The sequence below is a fragment of the Sarcophilus harrisii genome, chromosome 2 (assembly GCF_902635505.1).
Source record: "Sarcophilus harrisii chromosome 2, mSarHar1.11, whole genome shotgun sequence".
Classification (NCBI taxonomy): Eukaryota; Metazoa; Chordata; class Mammalia; order Dasyuromorphia; family Dasyuridae; genus Sarcophilus; species Sarcophilus harrisii.
This window is the reverse complement of record NC_045427.1, coordinates 342,566,496-342,591,877: the sequence shown is the minus strand read 5'-3', so window position 1 is coordinate 342,591,877 and position 25,382 is coordinate 342,566,496. Positions and strand designations below refer to the sequence as shown.

General features: G+C 37.1%; 1 protein-coding gene across 2 annotated transcripts in view; it reads right to left on the bottom strand.

Moving 5' to 3' along the window:
• The window catches only part of KLHL3 (kelch like family member 3), a 175,258-nt gene that overhangs the window by 4,840 nt on the left and 145,036 nt on the right, over positions 1-25,382 (bottom strand). For both annotated transcript variants that reach the window (XM_031953008.1, XM_031953009.1), the window contains 4 exons: positions 19,579-19,776; positions 16,868-16,969; positions 5,576-5,704; positions 1,140-1,280 (listed from right to left, as the gene is read on the bottom strand). In XM_031953008.1, coding sequence (XP_031808868.1) covers positions 1,140-1,280; positions 5,576-5,704; positions 16,868-16,969; positions 19,579-19,776 — 570 coding nt within the window. The remainder of the gene's footprint in view (positions 1-1,139; positions 1,281-5,575; positions 5,705-16,867; positions 16,970-19,578; positions 19,777-25,382) is intronic.

The window sequence follows — 25,382 nt, the reverse complement described above, 5'->3', positions numbered from 1 at the left end:
AAGAATTTGCACTGAATCACAGAAATAATGACAAACCACAGAAGGATTTGAAACATGATCAGGTCTGTGCTTTAGGAAGATTATTTTGGAAGTCATGTGGAAGATGAATTGAAAAGGAGAGAGAATAAAAAGCACAGAAACCAATTAGGAGTATATTACAATAGTTCAAGGAATACATGATAAAGGTCTAGTCTAGGGTACTGACGCTATGAGTGGGGAGAAGGAAATGGGCTACATAGATGTAGTCGTATACCCTCTGAAAGCTAGCCTTTTCACCTTTTTTCTGCCTCACATCAAAAAATAAAAATTATGAACATAGCATCTACTTCCAGAAAAGGAACTGATGGAGTCTGGATATAAACTGAAGCATATTTATTTACTTTATTATTCTTGGCTTTTTTGGTCTGTGATTTCTTTTGCAATATGGCTAATACGGAACTGTTTTGCATGATTGCACATGTATGATCTATATCAACTAATATAGGGAATTATATTATTTTTTGTTTGCCTTCTCAAGGAGGGAGGAAAAGAAGTAGAGACTTTGGAACTCAACTAAAAAAAAAACTTCTTGTTTACATGGAATTGAAAAAAAAATTAAATAAAGGGATTATAAACCATATCTCATGCTGTCAAAATAGATCCCTAAGCAAAGGATATAGTGTAGGTCCTGCAAACTTAAAGGATATTTATTTTGTGAGTCTGGTGTTGCTCAGTACACAACACAGACTTGGTCACTGGGGATGAAATGTTCTTTTTAGTCACCTGTGTATTTGTGAAACAGACAATTTTTTAACAAATGGTTTCAACTCCAGATTTTGGTACTGAGCACTGGATTTGAAGTCAAAGAAATTCTGTTCAAATTCCTACTTCTTAAAACATTGTTCTCACAAGGATATTCTTGGCACAAGAACACAGAAGGAAAATGGGAGTTGGAATATCTGAATTCAATTCTAATTATTAACGTAACACTGAGCAAGTTATCTTCCTCTTCTATCAATTAATAGGAATAAATAAGCAGATTCCCTAATCCTTCTGGAGTACATATCCATTACCCTTTCTCACACCCCTGGGAGGCAGCACTTCCTAAGGAAAGAAACTTACTACCCACAAGCTGGAATGGGAAACAGAAACACTATTACCTGCATTTCGCCGACACATGTTCATATCAGCAACTTGCTTCCAGGTATTTGTCCCAGGATCATAAACCTCTACACTCTTCCTCACCAAGGGTCCATCATGCCCACCTGTGGCATACAGCTGCCCACTGAGTACCCCAACCCCTGAAAGAGAGCACACAGGCATTGTCCAAAGCCTGGACAGCTTTTTCTACTTCTGAAGCAAGAAGTATCATGTCATTTATTTTTCTCTGCTCTAAGCAGAAGTAGCCAGAAATGATCATCCAAAGTATTAGACTAAAACTGAACTATTTTCATTTATTAGTATCTGGTGAAATATCATTATGCATGCTTAGAATGGTCTGAAAAAGAAAAATCCAATGCAATAAATCCAACTTCAAAGAGCCATGATTTTCTTGATATGGGTTTGTCATTTCATTGATAGTAGACAGGGACTCTATTAAAGTTTAGCAGACAGTTTTTGGGAATCTACTGTGGCTGGAAAATTGTCACTCCACCAAAAACCTACTAATGAGCCTCTTTGACATTAACTAGGTTAGTCTCTGGTAATAGATAGAGTGTCATAAGATTTGGCCTATCCACTTTAATAGGAGCTTCTAGAGAATAAAGTTCTACTGACTTGGCTTTCAATAACCCAGCATTTCTTCCATGACACAATGACAAACTAGATTGAGGTTTTATCAGAGAAAAAGTGATGTAGCCCACAACAAAATCTAAATGAAAGTACAAAGAACAGAAGAAGACCTGAATCAGTTTAATTCAAGCATTTAATGATCACATAGTATGTGCTAGTTTTGTGTGCAAGGGACAAAAGTGAAAAAGTACCTTCCCTCAAATAGCATAAATTTTATTGGAAAGTGGCTTTGCCACAAATTATCTATGGATCACTTCGTCCATCTCTGTAAAATGAGAGCCCTGAACTTACACTAACTTGTGACAAAAGTCCTGGGGTCACATATAGTTTGACTCCAGTCCAAACTGCAGTTACCCTAAATGGCCACTAGAGAGAGAGCTACTACCAAAAATACTTGTGGCTTCTATCGTGATTATTGTAATTGGTTTTTTACTAGATAACTCTTCCTGTGATAGCTGAATGAACAGTCTTCCTCTTAAGAAGCAAATCTTATTGGAATGTAAGGATCCAAAGTCTACTGCCTTCAGAGGCTGCCTTTCTCCCCACTAAGGCACACAATACTGGAAATTCACTACTAGTATCTTCATTGTTGGTTGTTCTATGATTACTGCTAGTAGTACTCCTTAGTCCAAAGTGTGATTTCCTGGATCGAAAACTATTGAGTTTTCTGGGACGTTATAAGAATTTTCTCAGGGCCAGTATGCTAAATTCTAGGGACTCTCTATTTCCTGAATTACAATAGTACTACCTACCATAGGAGAGAGAACAAGACGCAATTTCTGGAAGTACTGGGTTCTAAAATAATGGCAATGAATTGGAATTTGAAACTAGTGCCTTATGCATCAACATATACACAAGTATAATACCATTGGGAAGTTATGCATTTCTGCAGAAAGGATCCTAAAATCTCCTTTTAATACAGCTAGATAGCTCAGGAAAACCTGAGTTCAAACCCAGGCTTGAATCCTTTGGCAAGTCATTTAAACTCTACTTCAGTTCCCTCAAGTGTAAAAAGAGAATAATAGTATCTACCTAACAGGATTTTCATGAGGCTCAAATGAATTAACACATGTAAAATGCTTTGCAAACTTTAAAGAGCTATATAAATGCTAGCTATAATAGGAAGAGAAAACATATACACAAGGATGACATGCAAAATATATGCAAAATAAATTCAAAGCAAATGGGAAGAGGAAATTAGGTAGAGTTACTAGCAGCTGGAATTAAGAAATGTTTCATGTAGAAGAAACAAGAGATGTGCATTCCAGATATTCCAGAGAGTAGAAAGGTGAATAGATGCAAGATAGAATTTCATATGTGAGAAACAGCAAGAAAGCCCTTGAGCAGTACAGAAAGGGAGCAATTATAACAAAAATGGAAAGGCAGATTAAGGCCAGATGGGAAAGAGCTTTCAAGACCAAACAGAAGCTCATGGCTTATCTTTGCCACAATAGAAAATCATTGGAGTTTGAGTAATAGTGTGAGATAAGCCTCTGCTTTAGGAAAATCATTTTAGTAGTGATATGGAGGATAGAATGTAAAAGAGATTTCAAGAAGGGAGACTTATCACAAGAGTTCAGCTATACAGTGAAATGAGGAAACTGAAGTTCCAAGAAGTTAAGTGAATTTCACAGAATTACACAAGTAAATGGCAAAAACAGTATTTAAAGCTAGGTCCTCCAACAAGAGTCAAACTTGAATTTCTTCACTGAAAACTCCAAATTAGCTTACATACCAGCTCATACAGTTGACATTTCTGTAATATTTTAAATTTTAGAAAGCATTTTCTTAAAATGCCCATAGGAAATTGGCAATATTGTATAATATTCAGTTTTCACCGTAAGTGACCTATGGATTCTTTCCCAGAAGAACTTGCTGAAAAAACTTTACTCATGTGGGGGCCTAGAAGAGTCCAACAGAACTCCGGCAAGTGTCTCATTTACTAAGATACAAACTGAGATGTGGGAGAATCAGGTTCAAAATACACAGGGCTGTCTAACCAGGAATTAAGATATTTCTCACCAAGGCCAGGCTTTCTTCCAAATTATCACTTGTAATAGACACAGCATCCTCTCTGTATCAAAGAACTCTCTCTACTCTGCTAAGATGGTACCACACAACCAAATTCTTAAGACTTTTCTCCAACACTTCAGAATCACAACAGAGGTTATTCAGGTAATAAAATAAGTGTTTGGGGTTTTCTTAATGGAATTATTCCAATGGCTTTTTCTTTTCATGGATGACAGAGGTATTTCCACAAGGGGCCCACCTTCAAATCTCAAGAGAAATGCTAACTCTCTAAAAATAACATTCTGAGCACAACTTTTTAATAATTTCTATGGGATTCATACTGTGCATTTTCTCCCCAACTCCCAGTTTTTTTTTTTTTTTTTTTGGTCCAGACTTGTGATTTCAAACTTGTTCCATCAAAGCAGATTAGTAACTAATCTGCAAATTGTTTACAGGCCTTGAACCCAGGTTTTCCAAACTCTATGGCTTACCCTAAAGGCAATGAACCAAGCTGTCTCCCTCTGTGCAGTCTGCCTCTAATGAGTTTCACAAGTTTTTTTTTTTTTTTTTTTTAATAACTTGTTGAAGATGTTCAACCCAATTTGGAGAGAGACTGCAATTTATCATATACCACACATATACTATAAACTCTACCTCTTCATAAACAGAAGAGAACAACATTTATTTCAGTACCCTGAAAAACAGACTGTCTATGTGAGCATGTTTCATAGAACCCAGTTTGTTTATGATCAGGCATTTGGGAAGAATTCACTAAGAACAGGATGCTAATCAGGACATTCCTGTACATCACCAAGAGTTTCAGTAACAAAGAATCTGATTTCTTCCCTGAGTAGGAGGGCAGAGAGTATCTTCTCCCACTCCTTTCCCACAGATTGACCCTGGGACCAGCAGCCAATGGAAGCTGACAACTCAAGCATTTTCCTATGATCTTGTGAGAGATGAATAGAAAAATAGTACAGGTGGGCCAGTGTACCATACTCTCTGGAGATTCCTAGACAGACTGACACAACTTCTGTACTTCCCACGAGAAGCAATGGAGAAGCTGTCCCATGGAGAATGAGCCCACTCCCAAAGGGAGGGAGAGGTTTATCTCTCAATAGTGTGACCTTTAATCAGACTAAATATTTGCCAGGGTTCAGTTCAATAAAATATGTTAAATACAAAAGATCTGCAATTTTATCCATAAAATTGCAGATCTTTTGTATTTAACATACTAGCATAGACTACCACCCTTCCATGATTTACTATATATATTTCTGGAGTTGTTGTGGCCAAAAAAAATTTCATTTAATGGCCAATCATCACAATTAGATTCCCTGAACATATCTTCCATCCTTAAATGAGAAGTATATGGTCCATCATTATGGAGAAGGAGGTTAGAGAAACATCTACAAAATAGGGAGAGCAGGCCCAACATATCTATCTCACAGGGCTGTAGAAGAAGATAAAATGCAAAAAGGGAAATGAGGATGCTTTCAACATTTTCAAGTACTGTTCAAATAGAAAGTTGTTATGAAAATTTAGTGGGCTCTTGACCTTTTGGTAAACGAATTCAACTCTGCATTATCCTTCACTCTCAATTCTGTATCCTCATTCTACCAATGCTCATGACTTGTTGAATCCTTAGCTTGGGGACCTTTTGTTCACATTCTGCTGAATGGATCCCCATGGGGAGAACAAGCTTGTACAATCTTGGTGCTATACCTTGGAATGGCAGAATGACCTGACTGCCTTTCAAAGGCTTTGACACCCAACTGTCTCATCCCAGAGATACCTGCTCCACTGCGGCGTGTGCTCATGTCTGCCACATATGTCCATTCATTGGTCGCTGGGTTGTACTGTTCCACAGTACTGAGGCACTGGCGGGAAGCCCCATCATAACCCCCAACAGCATACAGCTTTCCTGGCAGGAGATGGATGAGAAAACAAATGAAAATGGCACCTCAGAAGTAACTTCAATAAGCAGTATTAAGTCCTTAAACTTAATATATATAGCATTGTATTGGCACTGTAGATATAATAACAATGAAAAAATGGTCCCTGCCTTCGAGAAACTTTATATTCTACCAGAAGTTATGGAAGAAGGAAGTCATGGCAGAAAAGATTTTCCTACTAAAACCTCTGCCAAATATATTCCACTGACAACCAACTCTTAATTTCCATCACATCCTGCTATCTTTTATTAGAATCTTAGCTTAAAATCCTCTTCCTGTAGGATGCCCATCTGAGTTGATGAAATATTTTTCCACCCCATCAATGCAATCCCTGACTTACCTTCCCACGGACACATTTATATTATTGTAATTGAGTTCTTTATCAATTGCAAATGTTTGTTTTGTCAGTTTTAATATATTACATAGTTATGCTATTAGAGTTAGAAGTCTCTGTCGATTCCAAGTGTTTGTTTTGTCAGTTTTAATAGATTATATGTTACTTGAGAGGAGGTATGGCTTTTTCCCCTTAGCACAACTTGGCAACCCTAGATACTAGAAACTGAAGGATATTCCCATTTCTGGGAAGCAAGTCCACTATCTTGGCCCTTATTCATTCAATTATATCCATGTCCATGGTCCAACAAATATATTCATTTGAATGATCAAAGCTGAGAGCCAAATAGCGGCAAAGGACTGAGTGACCCAGATCTCAAATCTTCTGCAACTAAAACATTCAAACTGCCTCACATCTCTCATCTACTGCTGGGACTATGGGAATTCTCAGGTGGCAGTCCCAATAAATCTGTCAACATTACCCTGAGGTAAATAACTTTTTATCTGTCTTGGCTTCATCTATGCTCTAGCAAAAGAAGATAATAAATGTTTATATAGTGTCACTGTGGACCAGGTACTATGCTAAGTGCTTTATAAATATGATAACATTTATATTTATTTATCATTTGACCCTGGCAACAAACCTAGAAAACAGGCATTGTTATTATCCCTATTTTACAATTGGGGAAACTGAGGCAAGTAGCGGTTAATACTATTGTATTCATACAGGTTCATACAATTAATAAGTTTCTCAGATCTTCCTGACTCCAGGCCAAGGACTCTATCCATTGTACCACTTAGCTGGTCTCTATACCTTATAAGATGGATTCCTTTAAAGATGGATTATTTCCTTGTATTGATGTTCCCTCTACTAATAAAGCTCTTGGCCCCTCTGTGCCTTAGAAGATGGTATTTTTGAGTTGCTGTGGTTGAAAAACATCTGTCTCTCAAGGCTTTTGGTGTTCTCAGGCTTTCTGGAGATGAGGGAAATGGATACACTACTCTATCTGGGTGGCTTAAATCCAAATAGGCTTCAAATCAAGAGTGATTCAGTTTTAAGGAGCACCAAATGAAGAGCTCCATGTGTTTAAAACCCCAGCTCTGGTCCTTACTGCCCATGTGACTGGGCAAATTACTTCATCTTTCAAGGTGTCTTGCTTCCTCATCTGCAGGATGATAGGGTTGTACAAGATTGACCTCTACACTCCCTTCCAGTTTGAAATCTAGGATCCATGGGAAGAGAGAAAAATGTTCCCCGTCTGTCTTCTCATTTAAAATGTGCCAGATTAAAAAACATTGCTTTCTTCCACACGCAGGAGGTACACACAGAGAGCTCCCTCAAATGGAATGTTTTAAATTATTAATATTGAACTTCACAAACTATCCAGACATCAACTGAAAATGTCTCCATGCTGTGACTGCAAAGCTCTACTTGTGTCTGCTTAACCACTTTACTATTTTTAACTCCTGATCTATTGTTGGATATTCTTGGATAAAGAACAACAGGATGGAAGAAGGGTGGTAAAAAGGAGCTAGTTACCAAAAGAACATTTACATTGAGCAGAAGAGAGGACCAGGAATACCACATTCCTCTCACTCCACCAAGAAAATGAGTCTAAGAAATGACTGGCCTCATTAGCAGAAATGTATTCCTAGCACTGACCAATTTTATTGTCAGCTTGTGTCAGTGTCAGGATTATAAATTTCTAAAGATTCTCTAAATCACTAATGTAAATTTAAAAGAACCCTTACCTAGATGATTAAAAAAAGACAGCAGTTGGAAAGGCTGTGAAAAAAACATTATTACTCATGGTGCAGATTGTTTCAATTATTTTAGAAACATAAGGCTTACAGGATATTAAAGCTGGAGATGGAAGAAACCTCAGGGGCCATATTGTCTAACTTCATCAGTTTCCTTAAGGTCATCTATGTTGCAAATGACTGAGATGGATCACTGCCAGAAAAATGAGTAAATTGAATTGAAATGGGAATTTCTCATATTGTTAGTGATTTACCTTCTATCCAACAAGCTGACATAGATGATTAAAAAAAGACACATCAAACATTATTAATGATGGTATGGATTGTTTCAATCATTTTAGAAAACATAAGATTTAGGTTATTACATTTGGAGATGGAAGAAACTTCAGGGGCCATATTGTTTAACTTCCTCAGTTTCCTTAAATGATTTGTCTAAGGTCATCTATGTTGCAAGTGACTGAGATGGATCAATGCCAGAAAAATTACTAAATTATTCGTTACTTTGACTCAGTGATTTGCTACTGAGCACATACTCCAAGGAAGTCAAAGACAGAGACAAAAAGTCCCATATACAACAAAATATTTATGTCAGCACTTTGTGGTATCAAAAAAGTATAAGTAGCTACCCATCAATTGGGAAATAGTTAAACAAACTGATGATAAATGAACATAAGGCGACTCCACTGTAAAAATCAATGTAAGGAATTCAGTTACCTAGGAAGAGTTATATAAACTAGTACACAGTAATGTAAGCAAAAAGGAATAACTTTTATAATGACTTAATTAATGTAAAGAAAAAGAACACTAAAAGATATCAGAACTCAAATCAATGCAATAGCCAATCTTGACTTGATTGAGAGGGTTAACAATTAAAAACATCTTCCTGCTCTCAACAGAGAGGAGGCAGAATACAAGTGAAAAGTGAGCTTCATGCTGCCACACATGACCCCTATGTTGATCTTATTTCATAAGACCACAGGCAGGAAAGGTACTCAGAAGTATTTAATGCAACCACGTCTTCCAGATGAGGAGAGTTATAATTTGTTACAAGGGACTGCTTCACTGAACATAGAATAGAGGATGAGGGGTACTTAGATATTGGAAAATAACACCAATGCAATAAAAGGCATCAATGTAACATTTTTTTTAAAAAAAGGAAAATTTATTTCTAAAGGGAAAATTATACAATTCAATATCATAAGATCACAGTACCACATGATGAGGGTAGGAGGCCTTTCTAATAACAGGAAAGAAACTACATCCTTTTTCATGTTATTTCTCAAATTGAATTGTTACATACCGTAACTGTTTTCCCTACCTCTGAGTATAACTTTATAAGTTATACTGTTCCCAATGGCATATCCCTCCAGAAGAGAAGACAGACAGACAAATGGAGTCAGAGACAGAAAGATAGAGACAGACAATCAGACAGAAAATTAGAGACGGAGATAGATAGACAAGATCCAGAGACAAAAAGATAGAACTGAGACAGAAAGAAAGCAAGAGAAAAAGAGAAAGACAAGCAAGAGTGAGCAAGAGTGAGAAAGCAAAAGAGAAATAGACGGAGAAAGAGAGAGAGAGAGAGATGCTGCCTTTATGACTACAAAGTTTAAACTTTTCATTGTGACATCCAAGGTAAATGCTAACTAGCCTAAGTCCCACTACTCTAAGATCCAACCAAACTAGTCATATTCCTCCATGTTTTTCTCTTTCCTTAGTCTTATTCCCTCCACTCTCTTGGGAAGAGAAATGTGTTCCATCAACTGTATCTTCTACAGAATTAGCATAGTACTTTGCACAAAATAGACATTCAATAAATGTTTGTTGAAGGATGCATAAATGAATAAATGAATGAACTTCCCTGTAAAAATTCTATCCATCATCTAAGATAAAATTGAAATAATTATAATAATTGATAGTTCACATTGTTTTTGGAACTTTAAGACTTACAAAAAATTTTCCAAAAATAACTAGATGAGGAATTAAAGGATTATCTATTTTATCAAGTATTATTTATTATCTATTTTATAGATAAGAAAATTAAGGCCCAGAAAAAATTGGTGGTTTATGCAAGGTGATAGTTAAGAAATAGTCGAATTCATGTTGTTTTAATTTTTTTTTGTTTTTTTAAGTTCTAGGCATTTTATTTCATTTTAGAGGCAATTAGAGTTAAATGATTTGTCCACTGGGATTTGAACTCAGGTCCTCCTGACTCCAGGACTGGTGCTCTGTCCTAGCTGCCCAAAGTCCTATGCATTTTCTACATCTTCTATGGAAACTTCTCTAATCTTTCAAAAACTTGTATTCTCTTCCTCTTCTAATATTGTTTAGCATGTTTTGCTTCCTTTGTGATACTCTATTTTTAGGATTCACTCTCTACCCCAACATTTGATTTTAATAAACTTAAGGACAGGGACTATCATATTCATGTCTTTAACACGCCTGCCCCTCATACTCATTCAGATTCAATAATATTTAGAATGTTATACCTGATAGATGCTCATCATCTAGTCTTTGGTTGAACAGTTCAACATGTGATAGTGGAGTCAAAAATATCTTGATTCCAATACTGATTCTGATACTTACTAGCTCTGTGTGACCATCACTCAGTCTTTTTGAACCTCAGTTTCCTCATCTGTAAATAGGGAAACTTATAGAACAAACCTTACATAATTATCATGACTCTCCAATGAGATGACAAACATGTGAAGCACTAAAAATTTTACAACATTCCTAAATATTCCTAGATAAATGCCAGTTATCCTTATTATTTTATTACCTATTAGAGCACCCAATCGCATTACTGGACAGCTCTGATTATTCAGAAGGAAAGCCTACTCTTTATTGAGTTAACACTTGGCTTTAGTCAGTTCTGCTTTCTGGAATCACATTAATAAATTCACACCCATATGAATACTAATGGTTGAAATTAATAATGAAAGATAAATGGAAGCTTAATTCCTTAATTTATTAACTACTCTGGATATTAAACAGTTGTGGATTTAGTCTACAAAATTATCCAGAAGCTTAAAGATCAAATTAAATATGTGTCTAGAGTTGAATTTAATAAGAGACATGCTGTGAACCCATGGAAATAGTAATGATATAAATACTGTGTATTAGTGATGTCATTTATACTGTATTATATTTATATATGATGATAGTCATTTAAAAAGAAAGCTTATTTCTTAAAGAAAGAGATCCTAGGGCATAACACTCTGGGATGACAAAATATTGATTTAGGCCAATTTACCATATGACTTGAAGCAAGTCGCATAGCCCCTCTGGAGTCAGTTTTAACCCTCTGCAGCAGAAGAGAACACATTTCTACTAGGGAGAATTTAGCAATTGATGTGCCACAGTTTCCTTTGATTACTCTACCTCAGTTTTGCTAATTGTTCTCAGTTTCCCTAAATTGTTCTGCCTCAGTTTCCCTTAATCCCCTTAGTTGCAACTCCCCCTCTGATTCATTAGGACTGATATACCTCAGGGCTAGTTATTCTAAAGTTATAAATTGTAAATATGTAAACTCAAAATAAGGGGGTGTTCAGACTCCCTGGCTCCTAACTCCTCCTAAGTCATCAAAAATTTATGGTCCTACCCCCCACCCTATCAGAACTGGATTGATAGTCCATTCCCGATTTCAGTGCTCTGCCTCTGCCTCAGTCTACCCCTTGGTAGCTTGGAACCACATATGTATATATGCTTCATGAGAAGCACACATTAGCTGCTGGATGCTTTAGACATCAGCCTTGGAGGCAGCATGCTGTCCCCTTAGAAATACAAATAAATTATTAAAAACTCTCTAATCTCTATCTTGCCTCAGTTTCTCTAGCATTACATTTTGGAGGCTTCCCAGAGAAATATGAGAGTAGGATTAGAGATCAGAGACCTTCAGGCCTTTGGATTTTTCCCGGAGTCTCCAGGGAAAAGAGCAGTTTTCAGCCACAGTCACCAAATGGTGAACACCTTCCTTTTGGCCACAGGAGAGTAAGTCTGGATATCTTAGGACATAATCTAATCTGTTTACCTGTTCTATCTGTCTTGTGCTAGCATTTGGATTCTCAGAACAATAGAATGCCAGTGGTCATTAAATTCTGAGAATGGGATCATTTCCAGGATGCTGTATGATACCTTCTGTTTTGGGTGTCTTTTAAGACACATCTGGTCTGATCTGATTCTGAGCACCTTTTTGGGCATTATCTGGTTGTATGTGCTAAATGTTTTATTTAATGTTGTAACTGTGCAGTCTATGTCTGTATGATTTGTGTTCTGTATTCTGTGTGATATCTGTTTTGTTAATTTAAGAGCTCTGTTAAATTTTAAGAACAATGATTAAGAAGTTTGGCAATTGGTTATTTCAATGTTGCAACTGTGTTTAGTATAAAATTTGCTTGTGATTTTAAACTTTTTAACTTGTTGCACTAATTTCTAAATAAAAGAACAACAACAACAACAACAACAACAACAAAACTGGACTATTTTAAGACTGTCAGAAGCAGTTTTCAAAGCCAACTAGTAGAATTGCTAAGGGAGAGAGCAATAAAACCTTACCTGATTCAAATTCAAGCCTGGCCTAGGCTGGCCTGGGCAGATAAGGCCACTGGAGGACAAAGGAGTTTATGCTAATTGCTTTGACACCTGGGAAAAGGTTTTGGAGAACTAGTTTAAACCTAAGTGAAAACAAACAAACAAACAAAAAGTATCCTTTTGGGCAGTTTCAAAATGGTTTTATTATAGCCTGTGCGTGTTAGATGTGGTTAGCTTGAGTATAAGATCTTAGAATTTGTTTAAATATTGAAAGATTTGATACTGAAGAGAAATTTTTTTTTAAAAAAAGCTGTATTTGATTTGTTTTATGGAGTCATTTAGCCATTCACTATATTGTGAATCTTAAAAGTTTTGAAGGGGAGAGACAATTAGGAAAATTTGCACATGGAAAAGAGGTTGGATAGGGTAGGGAGAAATGAGATCTTTTGTCTTCAAAGGGGAAGATTAAACTCATCCCCCCCTACACTACTCTCTGCTACTTTAACAATGGAACATCTAGTTGGAAAGGTTGTAGGGTTGGGAATTGAAGGATGGAGAAATGTTGAGTAGGGGTCGGGAGCTAGGAAAAATGCCACGTGGAATAGGGGAAGGGCAGAAGAGAGGCCATGTGAAATCCCCTTCCCCCAATTAAGCCTGATATAGAATCTCTCCCCACCTCCCACTAAGTGGCCACTTTCTGCTGAGGTTTGGGTCTGGCAAGTGATTTTATAAGACAGGCCCACTTTTAAGTTAATTGACTGAATATTTGTTTCTTTAGATACATAATGATTTCCTTGGTTAAGGAATATGGTCATAAACGTGATCTATAATTTGGTAGGGTTATTTCTAAATGTTTAATACTTTTAAGAATCTTTCAGATCTTTTTATGTGGTATTTGGATATGCTGTATAGGATATTCTGTATAAGTTTTAATTGATTGTATTGGGTCATCTTGAGGTTATTTAAAGGGTCTAAAAATAATAATTTTTTTTCTTTGTCCTTTTGAAAATGTTTCTGTTATGGGCAATATGCAATTTGGATTTTTTTCTGTGTATTGGGTATTTTAAAGCAAAATGATTTGTATAATGTTCAACTTATGAAACATCTACTTGGATATGAAAGATAATTGTTCTAAGTTGTGAACTTACTGAGACAAATTTCTTATTGTTATCAATGTAAGGTCATGGTAAATACCTGTTTGGGATTTATCTGAAATTTTGGTTAATGGGATTTGTTATTGGAGGTAAAATTTCTTGGGCTTGTAGTTATTATTATTTGAGAGTTTTAAAGCTTCATTGGAATAATTATCTGGAGTAAAACTGGGTTAAGTCTATTTTATCCTGTATGAGCTTAGGGATCAGTTTTGATTGCTTACATTGTTATAATCATATCCCTGCATTTTTTCCTCCTGTGACTGATTTCTATAATCAGAGCAATGGTCAATAGAAACTGTTAACGCAATTCAATTATGTCATACATTGCTGTTTCCAATCTGATTATATGTAATCTTATATCCTAAATACTTTGGCAAATAAGTATTTAGCCTGGTCATCTATCTGTTACCGGATATTTGTGTCTGTAGATATTCAAATTTTTTAAAAGTTTCTAAATAATGAGAGGACGATTAGTGCAATGGTCTGGGAAACCTAATTGCTGTTTTTTTTTTTTTTTTTTTTAATTGGGCTACAGCTAACAGCTGTTTGCCTGTCCTGTGAAACAAGCATGTCTCCTTACCTAGGAAGCTGCTGGCCAATCTATTTTGGCCTCCCCACATCTTGTAGCAGTCCTTGTGGACCAGTCTTTCCATCTCAGACTGTTCTAACCTTTATTTGTTAGATATGTATTTTTCCCCTAGATTTTGGTCAAATTACAGCTATATCTGGGGCCTAGATCAGCTTGGATTATCAGCACACCACTCCACACCCATCCCCCTCCCTGGACTGAGAGTAAACGCCTGTCCTCAACATGAAGAAGCAGTTTTTGAATGAGACCATCGTCCCTGCTCCTAGTGTACTTTAGACTGATATGGGAGAATTTGGGAATGGTTGATGAATGACTGTTAAACCCTGACGGGGTCATCTATTACTGTGTGTTTTAAGATTTAGGATGGAAACTGTTAAAACTGTGTAACTATTGCTTTTATGTTTTAGGGATTTTTAGGAAACCCTACTGTACTAGACTGTTATGTATAAGAATTTTGATTCACTCTTGGAATTTATATGTGGGATGGTTATTTGATAATTCCTTTCTGTGAGAAAAAAAGGGAGGAAGAGATAGGAAATTGGGGAAACTGGTGGATTTTCTCAAAAATATCTGAAGGAATGGGAACCCCTAGTTTTCTGTTCACTTTGCTTTAAGCACTTCAGCCCCACCCCCTATTTCACTAGTTCAGATTGAATTGGAAGTCCTTTAAGCAGTGATTTTCCTTTTTACTCCTTGCTTAAACTTAATGAGATGTGACTGCTGGTTTTGCTTTAACTTTGGAAGCCCTTATTCTGTTAGAACTGCCCTGGCAGACTCAGTTTTGGGGGGACTATTTTCTGATTGCCTGTTTTTAGAAATCTCTAAGATACAGGCACCTTGGGACTGGTAGTCTCTATTTCTCCAGTCCTGTAACCCCATTAATTAGTACTTCAGCATTCTCAAAGGACCTTATAATTTAATATCAGGCCTCTAAAAGTTCGGGGTTTGCCTGCCTTGATAGTCTAACTGTGCATACTCTGATAGCTCTGCTCAGAAATCTGATCCTTTCTGCAGTCCTGTCTGTTCCTCTAGGCAGGGAAAGGTAAAGCTACTACAAGCCTCACCCTTCTCCCCTGGAGTAGGTTGCCCCTCTGAATGGGCAGCACAACTGTCTTGAGCCCTGTTGCTCTATAAGCAGAAGCCGAGTTAAGTGCAGAAATGACCACAGACCTAAGTCACAGTTAACTGTCCATCTCAAACTGGATTCTCTGGCTGAGATACCCCAACTGCAGAGACTTGACATGCTTGCAACAGGGAACCTTTGTACTGCTGTTAATTTTGGGGTTGTCAGGGAGAGACTTGCCCTTGCTTTCTAGTTTTATTTTGGTTTATTTGCCTCACATAGGATTGTTCAAAATTATGGTGCTAAAACCTTGCAGTACCTAAAGGAAGGTAATTCAATGATTTGAATATTCAGAAGAGAGAGTGTGTGTGAAATGTTGTGCCACAGTTTCCTTTGATTACTCTACCTCAGTTTCCCTAATTGTTCTGACTCAGTTTCTCTAAATTGTTCTGTCTCAGTTACTCTTAATTGTTCTACCTCAATCCCCTTAGATGCAATATCCCCTTCCAGTTCATTAGGACTAATATAACTCAGGGACTCCCTGGCTCCTAACTCCTCCTAAGTCATCAAGAATTTATGGTCCTACCCCCAACCCTGTCAGAATAGGATTGATAGTCTGTTCCCAATTTCAGTGCTCTGACTCCGCCCTTGCCTCGGTCTACCCCCGGTAGCTTAGAGCCACCTGTGTATATACTTCATGGGAAGCACACATTAGCTGCTGGATGCTTTGGACATCAGCCCTGGGGGCAGCAAGCCCCCAGCACAATCTCTCCCTCTCAGAAATCCAAATAAATTATTAAAAACTCTCTAATCTCTATTTTGCCTCAGTGTAAATGCCTACAGCATTACACAGTGAATGGAATGACCATAAGTTTAAATGTGGAGAAAATATAAAGGATCATCTAGTCCAATCTTATAATTTGACATATGAAGAAAATGAATACTAGAGAAGTGACTTAAGACCAACCAAGGTGTAAACAGACTTGAGGACAAGAATGAATCAAAAACTTTAATAGTGTCAATATTCAAAGTGTGTGTGTGTGTGTGTGTGTGTGTGTGTGTGTGTGAAATCTGGAATTGTAACAACACAGGTGTAAAGAAATCCAAGTGAGAGAAGTCCCTCTGCCAGAATAGGTGAATAGTTGTTCTGCAGAGTGGGGAGTTGTCTAAGGCACCAAGAGGTTAAGGTCACAAAGTTTATGTCAGGAGTCTTGAAGACTGACTCTTTATCCACTTTATTCATTCTGTGTCTATTATTATGTTTACTATTTATTTATTATGTTTGCTACTGTTTATTTTTTTTAAATATGAACAAAGTTAATCAAATAAAGATACCTAACCAATGTACTAAAACTCCTATTTGCCTTCATTTTATTCCTTTTACTAGAGAAGCAAACAATGATGAACTTACTCCATGTGCCTTGCCTTATCTCTCAAATCAAATATTAAATTCACTTAGCCCATGAAGATGAGATATTAACACAAGCTTCAGAACCAGTAGCTTAGATAAAAGAGAAATAAAAAGACTACCCCAAAACCAAATCACTATTTAACTTGAGGTACCCACATGGTCAAAAGCAAAGAGATCTGACCGTGAGGGCTTGAAGAGAGAAGAAAGGTCTAGGTTGGAATGGCCTCAGAATTCCTGAGCCAACCAGGAAACTGATCATTTCTCACTCCCACCCCTGCCTTCCTTCCTTACCTTCCACAACACCTACTCCCACACTGCTTCTCCTTGTGTTCATAGGGGCCACAAAGAACCATTCATTTGTTTTGTAGCTGTAGGCTTCAACTGATGCAAGACCTAGAAACCAAAAAAATAGGAAAGACTTCTCTGTCATCTCATTGTCAATGACTCTATATATATCAGCCTTCATAAACAGGGAGTCTTTATGTGTGGGAATATTTAAAAAATAGTACGTATGTATGTGTGTGTGTGTGTGTGTGCATGTATCTATCTCTTGGACACACTGTGTCTATGTGCATTTAGTATGGGTTAAAAATAAAAAACTTTTAAAAATGAAAGAGAATATAGGTCTATGCATAATATAGTTTCTGTATGCATATATGTGACATATATGAGAGAAAGCAGATATTATGAGAGATTATGTCTTAAAATCCCTAAAACTTTTTTTTTTGACTTTCATCATGACCTAATCTCTCCATACTTTACCAGGCTATGACTTCTGTATTGCCTATATTCTCTTTCATTCCTACTTTCAATCTCTTGGTAAACCAGTTCAACTCTATAGTACCTTTTAGTCTCATTTCTCTTGTCTCCTTTGTTCTAAAGACACTCATGACCTGCCAAATCCTAGTCATGAATTACTTCTACCATCAAACCCTTTCTCTTCACATGCTGCTGAAGGGAGGCTGAAAAAAATCACAAAATCATGAGAACTAGAACCATTACAAACTGATGTTCTTTAATTTCAAATGAGCTCTCACTGCAGCAAGACAATCCTTTATCTCTCTAATTAATATCTCCCTAATAAAGCATCTATTTCAAACCTTATCTTCTCTTATCAAGTATCTACTCAAGTTGAGTTGCTGCTTTTCCCTTTTTCATCATTTTAAAATTCTTTGACATTATTCCCTACTCTCTTTTCCTCTCTCCCAGTTTCATGATAACTAAGTGGTCTTTCTCTTTACCAAGGCCATTTCATTTGCATCTACCCTTAATCCCATCTTCTCCAGCAGACTGTGTGTACTAGCATCCTTATTCTCTTTCTAATCAATCTATCTTCCTTCCAAGCTGTCTCTAAACACGCTCATGTCTAAAACTTCTATAGTTTTCGGTAACTATCATCCTATACTCTTCTACTTTTTGGCTAAACTTTGTAAGAAAGCCATCTACATTCAATTTCTCCTCCTATGTCATTTTTAATCTTCTACACTATGTTCTCTGATGCCATCATTCAACCACAACTGTTCTCGCCAAAGTTTTCAATGACTTCTTGAAAAAAATATTTTGTGACGCAGTAAGGGTTAAGTAACTTGTCTGAGGTCACACAGCTAGTAAGTGATAAGTGACTGGACTTGAACTCGGGTCCTCCTGATTCCAGAGCTGGTATTCCATCCACTAAGATACCTAATAATGACTTCTTAATTGACAAATCTAATCTTAATTTCTTAATCTTGATACTTTCCTGAATTCTATGCAACATTTGACACTAGATTACCTACTACTACCCTTCATTAGGTTGACACTGCTCTCTTCTGGTTATACTCCTATTACAACTGCTTTTATTTAGTCCTATTTGCTTGTTTTTTATATCTAGTTCATGTCCACTAAGTATGGATGTTCCCCAAGATTTTGTACTGGTCTCTTCTCTTTAGTCTCTTGCTTAGTGATCTCATCAAGTCCCATGAGTTCAATTATCATCTCTACCAGATGATTCCCAGATCTAATTAATTAGCTTAATCTCTATCCTCAGTTACACATCTGCATTACCAGCTGGATTTTGTACTTCTAGAATTGAAAAATCCACAGGCATTCCAAATTCAACATATCCAAAACAGAATCTTTTATTACTCACCCCCACCCTCATCCCAAACTGTCTTTCTAATGTCCCTTTTACTTTTCTGAACATCATCCTCTCACTTCCTTGCAACTTCGGTGCCATCCTTGGCTCTTCAATCTCATTCATTCCACATCTCTAATCAATTGCCAAATCTTGCCATTTGTACCTACAAATCAGCTCTCATATATGTCCCTGTCTCTCTACTCATACAGCTACCACTCTAGTTCAGGCCCTCATCATCTTTCACCAGTATGATTGCAATAATATTTTAATGGGTCTCCATACACAAGTTTCTTTCCATTCTAGACCATTCATCACATAGCTATCAAAATGATTTTCTTAAAACATAAGTCTGATCATATCACTCTCTTCCCAATAAGCTCTAGTAGCTCCTATTACTTATCTCTAGCATGGAGCATGCCTGGAACATAAATGATTAATAAATAGTTATTAATTAATTGCAGTTAATAACCCAGCCCTATCCGATCTTTGTAATCTTCTTACTCCCCTTCACTTTCCTTCAAGACAGGAAATTTTTTTTTAATTGATGTTTTTTTCTTTCTATCTTTGGTATTTGGCAGATGGTATGCACTTAATAACATGAATGTTTTTTGATTGAATTAAGAGAAAATTTATGTGTCTATGGAGAAAAATTATGTCTGTAGTGACAAAAAAAGATTATGTGTATGTAAGCAGGTATGTAAGACAGAGAATGGAAGAAAAAGAGACAGAGTGAAGAGGGCAGAAAGAGAGTAAGCATATAAAGTAGTTACACTAATGGGCAAAACAAGACCTTTGTCAGGAGAGGAGGATGTAGATTTCATTACTGTGCTTAGGCAAACTCTTAAATATCTCCTAGGCTAAAAGGAGAGAACATTTCTGAGCCCACCTGTGCTACCATCAAATCCTCCCACTGCATAGAGAAGGTCGTTGAGCACAGCTGCGCCTAGCGTGCTCCGGCGCTCCTGCATACTGGCAATGGACGTCCACTGGTCCTTCACACCATCATACACATCAACGGTCCGAACACGAAGGGAGCCATTAAAGCCCCCCACAGCATAAACGCTTCCAGCCATAAACACCACTCCTGAGGAGCAAGAAAATCAAAGTGTTCAGATTAGCTCATGTAACAGCAAAGAAAATTGGTCAACTCTCAATTGTACAATACAAATAACATTAATAAAGCACAGACTGGCATAGTGGCCAAAAATGGAGAGCTTGACTTGGTATTAGGAAGAACTAGGTTCAGGTTCATACATTCCAGCTATGTGACTATGAATAAATCATTGAACCTTAGTCTCCCACACAACTCTGAAACTAAGGAAGTTCTACATGGATGGCCCATGTATATCAGTGACTCCACAATGATGACATCATAGGGTGGGACCAAACAAACAAACAAAAAAAAAAAAAAAAAAAAAAAAACCAACTTCCAGGAGCTCTCTTGAGGGTAGGTACTGATTTTTCTTCTCTTTGTATCCCTAGCACTTACCACAGTGCCTGACAAATAATAAGAGTTCAAAAAAAATATCTGTTGGTTGTTTGACTGAAGAGGAAATATAACTACAGTATGGACAATACAAAATATCAGGTAGTCTCAAATCTCATCTATTCCTTATATTGTATAGAATTTTTTTTTTAAGAATTACATTTGAATTCTGTTTTATGTAGGTGAACACTAAAATGGATATTAAATTTTACTCAGGCTAATAGCTCTAAGGATCTCTGATTGTTAGGAGTAAAATATTTGTCATGTAACTTATCTGATGTCAGGGGAAAGATACTTATTCAGCATCCTTTGGACTTGGTAGCTAGCACTAATGGCATTTCAGCCTTTGAGAATGTAAAGGGCTGAAACTTTGAGTAGATGCACTGGGTTCAGATGACTGAGCACTTAAGTCTAATTACACACTGGGCAATACTTATGCTTGGAAAATGGTCTTTCCCACTAGTCTGTACTGGCTTGATCTTTTGGTGTATACAGATGATTGTAGGAGGGATTGGGGGTGGACTAAGACAACCCAGAGTCACTTTGGTGGTAGACAAAGAGAAGGAAGGTCGTGGAGATCCTGCGTCCATTCCCTTCACTTCTACCCCTAAAGACCAAGAATAAAGACAAAAGACTTTTGCATATCCTGACACTGGCAGATTCTAAGGTATCCAGGGTGCTAACTCATTCTTCATATTAGGTGCCCAACGTATGAACCAAGGACCCTAATTTCACTGAAGAAGTTTTTGGTGACCAGGAAATAGGGTGAGTATTTTAATAGACAGACAGGGAACTTACTTTGTTAAGGGCTAAACTAGTAACCTTTTCTAACTGAAATGGGGCAGATATTAGGAAAAGATTCTCCCCCATCCCCAACTCCACCCCTCACCTCCACCCCCACCCCTAGGGGGCACTATAGAAAGCATACTTCAGTTGATCAAGGGACAAGGCTTAATTGTAACTTGGGAGCAGATTGCTAGACTCTTGGGTACATTAGAATGCATGTCCCCTTGGTTCATAAAGGAAGAAGATATTGGAGCAGATAATTGGAAACTAGTAGGAGATCAACTATGTGAATACTATAATGATAAAGGTCCTGATTCAATTTCCAAGGAAACATTCTATATATACAACATAATACAATTAGCCTTAAAGAATTCTGCAAGTTAGAAAAAAAAGAAAAGTTTTAAGAACAGCCAGATGAGGAAGTGTGAGGAAAAAGAGGAAGACAAAGGACAGAATAATGGCAATATCACCAGAGGGCATGAGGGGTTAAGTGAACCTGAAGGGCGTAGTGATTTTCGATCTCACAGAGCAGCTTCAACCCCGCCTAAACCACTGGTTCTTGACGTGCTCCCATTAATTTCACCTTCCGAGATGGAGGGAGGAGGAGGAGTAGGAGGGGCAGTGATTCCACCAGCACCTCCCCCCCAGCAATCACCCCCCTCTATGACTAGATTGCAAAAGGCACTACTTAAACCCACAGAAGAAGGACAGAATTTAGGTGATTATGTATCCTGTGATTCAACAGTTTAACTATTCAGGTCAAGAAAGTAGAAGATACATTCCTTTTGATATAGAAATCCTCAAAGACCTGAAAAAAGCTTGCACTCTTTATGGGGCTACATCAGCTTATGTTAAGATGTTATTACAGAATTTGGCTTATGAAGTCTTAATCCCTAGGGACTGGAAATTTAAAGATGCTTAGAACCTGGACAAAACTTGTTGTGGCTTTCTGAGTATAGTGAGCTCTGCAGGATACAAGCCCAACAAAATAGTCATAGTGGAGTTAATACTCCAGTCACCTATGACCAACTAACAGGTGTAGGTTCTTATGCAGACATTTCAGTACAGATTAATTATCCCATAGCAGCATATGAGCAAATTGCTGCTGCTGCAATCAAAGAATGGGCTTTTCTCCCCAGCAAAAATGACAAGGATGAAGCCTTCACAAAAACCGCATAAGGGCCAAATGCACTCTTTGCTGATTCTGTGGGACATTTTCAGACAGCTGTCATACAAACTAATGGTGAAAATGCAGTAACAGAAATTATAAGGCAACTTGCTAAAGAAAATGCTAATAAGGTTTGTAGAAGAATTATACTAGGACTATGCAAGGATGTTCCTTTAGAGGAGCTCATAAGATGCTGTGCCACAGTGGGCACAAATACCTTTTATAGCCAGGCTATGATGCAGACTTCCCAAGATCCGAACGTGAGAATACAAGGTCCCTTTTGGCAAGGGACTTCCAGAGAGACTCATCATTGCTTTCAGTGTGGTAAAGTAGGGCATCTGAAAGCTCAATGTTGGCACAGATACAGAGTAAGAAAACAGGGTGGGAGAACAAGACCCAGTACCCAATGTCCAAAATGCAACAGAGGCTTCCATTGGGCATCAGAATGAAGACTGATTCAGGGAAATAAGATGAGAGGCCCAGTCCCAGGGCCCAAAGTAAAAAATACTTGGGGCATGATGGCAGCCAATGCTACACCCAGAGAGTACCTAGAAGTCCAGTACCCAGATGTGACCAATCAGCTGGGAAGCCATATGATGGGAGAAGGGGATTACAACTGGGGAGAACAGAGTTGTATGCAGCTGGGACAACTGAGATACCCCCTAGAGAGGTGAAATCTGTTCCTTTCCAGCCTATGGCTCCCTTGCCTCCAGGCACAGTAGGCTTGACCATTACATCTCCTGAGAGTACTTACAAAATAGTATTCATCCATACACTGATGTGGGAAACTGGAGAATGTGTAGATAATATCCCAGTCATTAATACAGGTAGACAATGTGTGACTTATCAACCAGGAGAATTAGTAGCATCAGGTTTACTGATACAGACTCCTAATAAGCAATCTGGGGATAGTTGCCCAAATTCTGACTCCAAGAAACAAAATCCAGGAATATTCTGGACAACAGCTGTGACAGCTGACCAAACTATGCTCACTATCTATATAAATGGCATACCATTAGAAGGCTTGGTAGACACTGGTGCAGATCGTACAGTCATTAGAGGTGTCAACTGGCCCAGTCACTGGCCAAAGATTAAGGCAGACACCTACATGTCTGGCATAGGAGGATCAATAGCAGCTGAAGTTAGTGCTACCCCTTTGAGATAGACTTTTGAAATTCGGGATATAAGAACAATAATGAGGAGTTACTTTGCCAACTTTATGCCAATAAATTTGATAACCTAAGTGAAATGGATGACTACCTTCAAAAATATGGACCGCCCAGATTAACAGAGGAGGAAGTAAATTGCTTAAATAGTCCCATTTCAGAAAAAGAAATAGAACAAGCTATCAATCAACTCCCTAAATTCTACCAAACATTTAAAGAACATTTAACACCAACGTTATACAAACTATTTGAAAAAATAGGGAATGAAGGCGTCCTACCAAGTTCCTTTATGACACAGACATGGTACTGATACTTAAACTAGGTAGATTGCAAAAAGAGAAAGAAAATTATAGACCAATCTCCCTAATGAATATTGATGCTAAAATCTTAAATAAAATATTAGCCAAAAGATTACAGAAAATCATCCCCAGGATAATACATCATGACCAAGTAGGATTTACACCAGGAATGCAGGGCTGGTTCAATATTATGAAAAATATTAGCATAATTGACTATATCAATAATCAAATTAACAAAAACCATATGATCATCAATAGACACAGAAAAAGCATTTGATAAAATCCAACATCCATTCCTATTAAAAACACTTGAGAGAATAGGCACTTGAGAGAGAGAGAGAGAGACTTTTCCTAAAAATAATCAGTAGCATTTATTTAAAACCATCAGTAAGCATGATATGTAATGGGGAAAAACTGGAACCATTCCCAAAGGGATCAGGAGTGAAACAAGTTTGCCCACTATCACCGTTACTACTCAATATTGTGTTACAAATGCTAGCCTCAGCAATAAGAGTTGAGAAAGAGATTAAAGGAATTAAGAGGAGGTAATGAGGAAACCACATTATCACTTTGCTGATGATATGATGGTTTACTTAGAGAACCCCAGAGATTTTACTAAAAAGCTATTAGAAATAATCTACACCTTTAGCAAAGTTTCAGGATACAAAATAAACCCACATAAGTCATCAGCATCCTTATATATCACTAACAAAATCCAACAGTTAGAGTTACAAAGAAAAATTCCATTTAAAATAACTACCAATAGTATAAAATATTTAGGAATTTATCTGCCAAGGGAAAATCAGGAACTATATGAGCAAAACTACAAAACATTTTCCACACAAATAAAGTCAGATCTAACCAATTGGAAAAATATTAAATGCTCTTGGATAGGGCGAGCAAATATAATAAAGATGACAATACTACCTAAACTAATCTGTTTGTTTAGCGCTATACCAATCAGACTCCCAAAAAACTATTTTAATGACCTAGAAAAAATAATAACAAAGTTTATATGGAAAACCAAAAGGTCAAGAATTTCAAGAGAATTAATGGAAAAAAAAATCAAATGAGGGTGGCCTACCTATACCAGATCTAAAATTATATTATAAAGCAGCAGTTACCAAAACCATTTGGTATTGGCTAAGGAACAGATTAGTGGATCAATGGAATAGGTTAGGTTCAAAGGACAAAATAGTCAATACCTATAGCAATCTAGTGTTTGACAAACCCAAAGACCCCAGCTTTTGGGATAAGAACTTATTGTTTGACAAAAATTGCTGGGAAAATTGGAAACTAGTATGGCAGAAACTAGGCATTGACCCACACTTAACACCGTACACCAAGATAAGGTCAAAATGGGTTCATGACCTAGGCATAAAGAATCAGATTATAAATAGAGGAACACAGGATAGTTTACCTCTCAGACCTGTGGAAGAGGAAGGAATTTATGACCAAAGAAGAACTAGAGATCATTACTGATCACAAAATAGAAAATTTTGATCATATCAAATTGAAAAGTTTTTGTACAAATGAAACTAATGCAGACAAGATTAGAAGGGAAGCAATAAAACTGGGGAAATATTTTTACAGTCAAAGGTTCTGATAAAGGCCTCATTTCCAAAATATATAGAGAATGACTCTGATTTATAAGAAATCAAGCCATTCTCCAATTGATAAATGGTCAAAGGATATGAACAGACAATTCTCAGACAAAGAAATTGAAACTATTTCTAGACATATGAAAAGATGCTCCAAGTCATTATTAATCAGAGAAATGCAAAT